The sequence below is a fragment of the Mus pahari genome, chromosome 2 (assembly GCF_900095145.1).
Source record: "Mus pahari chromosome 2, PAHARI_EIJ_v1.1, whole genome shotgun sequence".
Lineage (NCBI taxonomy): Eukaryota > Metazoa > Chordata > Mammalia > Rodentia > Muridae > Mus > Mus pahari.
The window spans coordinates 91,176,025-91,183,303 of NC_034591.1; the positions used below are offsets into that span (position 1 = coordinate 91,176,025).

At 46.6% G+C, this 7,279-nt stretch overlaps 1 protein-coding gene across 1 annotated transcript in view; it reads left to right on the forward strand.

Annotated features, from left to right (window-relative positions):
• Positions 1 to 7,071, forward strand: part of Suclg1 (succinate-CoA ligase alpha subunit) — a 32,083-nt gene extending 25,012 nt beyond the window's left edge. The window contains exons 8-9 of the mRNA XM_021190514.1: positions 5,409 to 5,597; positions 6,847 to 7,071. Of these exons, the coding sequence (XP_021046173.1) occupies positions 5,409 to 5,597; positions 6,847 to 6,873 (216 nt within the window). The 3' untranslated portion in view covers positions 6,874 to 7,071. The remainder of the gene's footprint in view (positions 1 to 5,408; positions 5,598 to 6,846) is intronic.
• The last annotated feature ends 208 nt before the right edge of the window (positions 7,072 to 7,279 follow it).

The following is a 7,279-nucleotide window of genomic DNA, read 5'->3' on the forward strand; positions in this document are numbered from 1 at the left end:
GGAGTAGTGGTGTGCTGTTGTATAGCTCTGTCAGTTAGCTAGGGGAACTGAAGGAGTAGTGTGCTGTTGTATAGCTCTGTCAGTTAGCTCAGGGAGCTAAGCTGCTTTGCTGGATTTGGCAGGTGAGGGTGAGGGAGGAGGGGCCACATGCTGGGAGCAGGCTGCTGTCCAGTTCTGCTCTGCTGAGTGAGCCTGTGAGCTGAGGAGGGAAGTGTGCAATGCTTGAGTCAAGTGCTGATGGCGGTGACAAATGGTCTTCAGGAGGCCAGGCCAGCGGAGGGTGGGACTGGAGAGGAGGCCAGGCAAGAGGAGACATGGCACTGGAGGGGTGGCTCAGAGCTTAAGAGCACTTGCTGCTCTTGCAGAAGACCTAGGTTCAGTTTCCCACACCCACATGGTAGCCTCCAATCATCTGCAAGTCCAGTTCTAGGGGACCTTGTGCCCTCTTCTGGTCTCCACAGGTACTAGGGACATACTTAGTGAGCCTGTATCCATGCAGGCAAACATTCATACACAATAAGATAAAAAATTAAAAGTCGGAATAACTTCCCATTCGCACTTGTGGGGAAAAAGCAAAACCAAAAACCTGAAGAGTAAATAAATTAAATGCCAGAAGAGAAATAGGGACAATGGCAGTGTGGAAGGAGCCAGTCATGGCACTGCATGCCTGGTACGCAGCGCACCTCCTCTTGTTGGTGCTTTCGGGAACTTTCAAGGACCTCTTTGAGTGGTCATGTCTTCGGGGAGATTGGAAGCTCCACAGAGTTGTAAGCTGTGGCCCCGCTCTCGCTAACTGCAGGTCTCTTTCCTTTTCCTCACTCCCTAAGCCCCCAGCGTTGTCGTTTCTGTTGAGAACGTTCCTTCGCCTTGCTGCTTTGGCAGTGCTGAGTGTGTGAGGCAGTAACCTAGGGAAACAGCCTTGGTGAACTGAGCTGCAGTGGTGCTGTTTCTGTGAAGGTCCCCAGGGGCCTCCAGTGACCTCAGACTTCCTTTGACATCCTCTGGGGCTCCCATAAGCTCCCTCCCTGCTGCTTCTCCTGTCCCCGGGCTGTTTCCTGCATCTTTCCCTAAGCTGTGGGGTTGTCTTGCATGCTCCATCCGTGGCAGACACCTCAGGGCTGACACCTCAGGGCTGTTTTTTACTGTTCTCACCCTCTGTGTCTGCAGTGATCCATCCAGATCAGTGGCCTCACTTGAGTGCCCTGCGTCCCTCCACACTGAGCCTCATCTTGCTCACTTGGACTGGCTCGGTCATGCCCTACTCTACTCTCCAGCCACTGGTTTCTCCCCCAGGCCTAGATACCTTTTGTCTGTGAGTAAAACCAATCAGGATTTTCCACTTCAGATGTAAAGTGTCCCCATAAGCTCATATGTAAAGGGCGTGGCCTCTGGCTGCTAGCACTGTGGAGGTTGTGAAATTTTAGGAGAGGAGCCCAGTTGGAGGGAGCATGTCACTAGAGGCAAGTTCTTGAAGCATTATCTTGCCCTGCTCCTTCTCCTCACTCTCTCTGCTCACTGCTACAATGATGTCAGCAGAGCGCACTTTTGTTCATACCACAGTGGAGGAGCATGCTAATGTGTACTGAGGAACCTCTGAAACAGTGAGTGGAGATTCATCTCTTAAGTTGTCCATTCACATATGTCACACTGTGGCAGGGTGGCTGAAGACCCCATTTGGCACATGTTCTAGTTCTTGTCGACTCTTCTGCCACCTCCTCAGATCTGTGCCCCGTCTGATGTTCCAGGATCTGGATGTCAGGGTGCTGGTACACTGCAGAGCCTGTAGAAAGCACTGACGAGTATTGCTAAGTGAGGAGGGTGGGTTGTTAGTGGCTGTCTGTTTTCTTTTTACAGTTGATTTAGTTTTATTTTACATGCGTTGGTGTTTTGCCTGCATTCACGTCTGTGTGAGGTTGTCAAATTCCCTAGGTCTGGAGTTGCAGACAGTTGTGAGCTGCCATATGTGCTGGAAATCGAGCCCTAGGTCCTCTGGAAGAGCAGCGAGTGCTCGTAACCTCTGAGCCTGCTAATAATCTCTCCAGCCTGCTGTCTTAAGTTCAGAAAAGTTTGTAAGCTTAAGTAAAAAGTGCTTTCTATTCAGAAAAAAAAAAAAAAATCAGATACTGTGTTACACTGTCAAATTGAATACTAAAGTGTATTAGGACCCAACTCTGAATTCTTTGAATTGTTTACAAGTTTAGTGGCAAAACATGCATGTTTGTTTCATTTATTATTTCTGGTTGGGTTTTATAGAGCTAGTGTATTTTATTTTGAGCAGCTTAAGACAAAGTGTTACATAAGAGTCAGCAGTGTCTGCTGAAGGTTGAAGCAGGCAGCTTGGGAAGGATGTGACAGGCACCCTGCAGTACTGAGCCCTCATAGCCCTCATAGTGTGTGTGGGCTTCCGTATTTCCCATCACTCTCTGTCCTGGTCTCTCTCCCACACTATGCTGCTGCCTAATTCTGTTTTTCCCTCACTTCAGAAATCTCTACTGACTCTGTTTGGCAGTGGAGATTTAAAAGCTTATAATCCTTCCCTTCCCAGCACAGCAGCATTGTCATTTTAGGGGACTTTAGAGCAGAGAAGGAGAGTAGTGAGTACCTCACAAACTGGAGATTCTCATCATCTGCGCGGGGACCGTGAGGGAATGAATGAATGGCTGGAGCCTGTTGGCTTTTCATTCTGTCTCTGAGGCACTGTAGTGGTGCTGGACTTAGGGAACTGAGGGAGACTTTGATGTTCAGGGAGCTCATTGCTTGGTAGGAGAACCTGGGAAGCAGATCATCCAGTGTGCTGTGAGTGTGACAGACACATGCCGGGGGCAGAACAGGGCCCCAGAAGCCAGTCAGCCCAGGACATTGGTGAGACGTGGGAGAAAGAGTCCGGCTTGCAGGGCAGGGGCGGGATGAGGCCGTCCCAGGTGAGGACGATGCTAATATGTGAGGACGGTGAGGAGCATTTTGAGCAAACAAAGTGCAGAGTAGAAGTCAGTATGCTTTCACCTCCAGCACGCAGGGCGGAGCACTGGGGGCCAGGCCGAGAGCAACCACATCAGACTTGCAGAACCTGCAGGACTCAGAGCACTGGGATAGCTCCAGGGGTCTGTGGTTACAAAGAAAGTCAACTTTACTTAAGAATGTTCCTGGTGAAGCAAGAGTTAGTGGTTGTATTAAGTTGTGACCCTTTAGACTATTTTGTGATGGCCTGGGAGTACTCTCACAGCTGGGTGAGCTGAGCAGCCACCTCCAGTGATCACTAACTTTACTTGGAAGAATGACTGGCCGGCTCCAAAAATATTTACATAATGATTCACGACAGCAGTGAAACTAGAGTTATGAAGTAGCAGGGAAAATGTTATGGTTGGGGGTCACCGCATCGTGAGGAGCTGTACTAAAGTGTAGCAGCATTAGGAGGCAGATATGCATATCTGCTGAACTGGTATTTTCCCATTTGACAGTCTGTGTTATAAAACCACTGTGGATCAAAGACCCACTGAGACCAAGGCAGATGAGGGACTTCACAAGGACAAAGGACAAGTTCATTGCTGCTCTTTGAGTTTGCAGCATTGCTTGTGACCTTAGGGAAATGACCACGTGAAGAGGCTTGTGTAGTATCAGAGAATAGTCACAGGCATCCGGGAGGCAGATTAGCATTCCATCCTTCTCCATCTGTCCGTTGGAGGCGGGATTCTCTTCTTGTACATCAGCTTAATGAGCTTTCACAGTGGGGAAATTGCAAAGGCAGAAATGACTAGCCGTTGTCAAGGTAAACAGCCAGAGTTGTAGAAGCTAGTTGTTAAATGCTACCTGTCTCATCAGACACTGGTTTAGAAAGTTGAGGGTTTTAGTGAATTCATAAGTATTTATAGAACTTGGTTTTAGGTTTTATGTGTGTGGGTGAGGATGTGTCCCCCATACTGTGGCATTCATGTGGCTGTCACTGGACTGCTTTGTGGAGTTTCCTTCCGCCTTTATATGGGTTCCAGGGAGTGCACGCAGATCATCAGCCTGCAGCGCAGATGCCTTTAGTGGCTGAGCCATTTCACTGGCCCTTAGTTTCAGTTTTTAATATAATAAGTATTATTGGATATTACTTCTTAGAATAAATAGCTCAGAATTTAGTGCCATGGCATTGATATACAGAGGTTGCATATTCAAATGGATTTTGTTCATTTATATGAACAAAAGTACTCTGAGATCCTCGGTAACTATAAATCTCCAGGGTCCCCAGACCAAATGACTTGAGAGCCGCTGTGTTTCTGTGTGGGGTGGTCAGGAGACAGGAGCAGCTGAATGAAGCTGGATTCCATGCACCGTGAGCTCTGCCTGTTTTCCCTGGATTCATTGTGAAACCTGCCATAAATTGTCATGTATTACTGTGTGGTATCTCATGATGGATTGATATGTAAGCATTTGATAACATTTGGTAATATTTCCTCGATTACAATGCAAGCCCAGAGCTTAGCAACTGTTGTTTCCTGTGTGAGCTTCTAAAAACTTTTTTATTATTTTTTATTTTTCTTTTATGTTCATTGGTGGTTTGCATGCTTCTATGCCTGTGTGAGGCGGGTGTTGGATCCTCTGGAACTGGAGTTATAAACAGTTGTGAGTTGGCAGTGCGTGCTGAGAATTGAACTCAGGTCCTTTGGAAGAATAGTCAGTGCTCTTAGCTGCTGAGCTGTATCTCCATCTCTAAGGGCTTCTAACATTTTTTTAATGTCAAAATCTCATTCAGTGATAATTATGTAATAATTTTGTGTACTAGAATGCACTTTTGTTGAATAAAGTCAACCTTGCTCATTTTTCTTAGAGTATATAATTTTAAAGTAAAGAGAATGACTGACTGTCATCCATGTTATTTCATATTTAAGGAAGCCCAGGTCTGTGTTAGTGATGTGCGTGGTCCTTGGACTTGCGGCCTTAGTAGGAAATTGAGTGAAAGTCTTGGGTCTTTCCCTGTGTCCCAACATCCCTCATCTTTTCTTTTGAGGACATTTGTTAAGGATGAGAATTATAATAACAACTCAGGATGTGAAGTAAGATAAGCTGATTGATCTTGAGTCTTAAGTTATTTTCATAATCACAACACAATTTTCAGGCGTATGTACTTTTTACTTATCAAAAGAAAGGCTCAGGTGTGTGTGTGTGTGTGTGTGTGTGTGTGTGTGTGTGTGTGTGTGTGTGTGGAGCAGCGTATGAGGTGCTGACAGTGCTGCTACCTGGCTGATGGAAGTGTTTGCTCAGTGACTTCTGTGTTGGTGTGGAGCTCTGAGTCTCTTGAAGGAGAGTACTTCAATGTGTGGGTTGAGTGATGAGCTTTCCCTTCCTAAGCCACTTACTGCTTGCCAACGGGCATAGCTTTGACCTAGTCTTCAAGTTACAACCTCTCTCTCTCTCTCTCCCTCCAGGGTCCAAAGGCCAAGCCTGTAGTGTCCTTCATTGCTGGTATAACTGCTCCTCCTGGCAGAAGGATGGGTCATGCAGGGGCGATTATTGCTGGAGGAAAAGGTGGCGCCAAAGAGAAGATCGCTGCTCTTCAGAGTGCAGGGGTGGTTGTCAGCATGTCCCCCGCTCAGCTGGGAACCACCATTTATAAGGTGAGCACACGGTAGCTGTGTCCTTCCCTCTCCATAGTTTACTGTTCTGAGGCCCCAGTGTAAAACCTTCCTGTTGTAAAGGGAGACATTGCCCTTTGTCATTGACAAGGTGTGCAAAGCATTTCAGAGGTAACGGCATCCTGACTTACAGCCTGGGATTGTAGCCTTGTGGTGTTCCAGGGGAACCCTTGGGATATAACCATCCTGACTCCATAGGCATCTGTTTCCAGAGAGGTGCTGCAATTCAGCCAAGAAGCAAGCAGTAAAGAGTGGGGTGGGTGCCTGAGGAGGGCAGGGCTGCGCTATGAGTGGCTGTGTGGTCCTATCCAGTGCCCACAGTTAGAGGAGTTGCATTCGGCTGTTTGGCTTTTCCTTTCTGATAGGACACTGGTGCATGCTCAGCTGATAGTCTGTAGTCTGCAGTGATCTCAGGATGTCTTCTTGAGTGTCGTGTCTCTCCTGTTACTGTTTTCCTCTTTACTCTGCAAGAGTTTTAAGCTTGACAAAACCAAAAGGTAGATAAGAAAACAGCTCATGATGACATTTGTCTCTTAACAAAACCCTGTCTCTTAAGCCAAAAATAGGCACTAATTATTTCCGTAGATAGGAACAGTTTCCAGAGAATTCAAGACTTCTGCTTTGTTGTGAACTTTGCCCTCGTCTTAGGGATTCTGAGTCAGACTCCTCGTTTGATCAAGTCTTTGCACGTGTGCTTGGATACCCTGTTCCTGAGTGGTTGGGACAGGCGGGTGTTTAGTAAATAGGAGGAAGTGTGTTTAGTTGGCGGCTATTGCTGCAGTCTGACTGCTAGCCTGTTCCTTCTGTCTAGGGCATTTGTTTGTTTCAAGCATTTCTAAGCTTTTCAACATTTTGTTCAAATACTAAATGAGTCAGTATTTGCGATTTGGTCTCTGAGAAAGCCCTCACTGCCTTATTAAAGGGCCTTTTGCATACAGGCGCACATTATATAGGTTTGGATAAGCAGTGGTGCCCATCAGCCGCAAGCAGTAGTTCTGCAGTGAAGACGTAAGGATTGTTAAAGCATCCCTGTTGCCTCGGGGTCTAAAGGAAAAGGTCAAGCTTAGACTGGTACCAGCAAAGGCTGATTTGAAAGTAGCTGGTTTTCCAGCAAGATCCCTGTTCCACACATTTTACCTCTGCAGAGCTGAGGTCCTAATGGTGACCTAGAATTTGAAAATCACTTTCCCACGAATGTCATTTGCATTTTTCTTCTTTCCTGTTTGTGAAGGAGTTTGAAAAGAGGAAGATGCTATGAAGGACACAACGTGAAATTCTTTAAAGCTGTGGAAGAAATCTCCTAGTCTTGAGGGCCAGTTCAGACTGTCAGCCCCCCGCAGCTGACACTGGCTCTCAGTATGTGGGAAATCCAGGCAAGTTTTAGAATGTCCTAAATTGAGCTATTTTCACTTACTGTGTAACAGAGACAGATAATAAATCTATCATTTGATTTGAACACGGTTGTGAAAACTTGTTATTGTTCCAGTGGCGGCGGTGGTGGAGTGGGGTAGTGGGGGGGGGTGGATGGAAGGGTATGTGTGTGCAGGTTAATGGCTCTGTGGAAGGCATGCCAGACTTTTAGCTGAATGAGACTGTAACAACTCTTTATGGTATTTGTCTAATTATTTTAGATGTAGCTTAGTAGGCCTTTGAATCATAGTTAA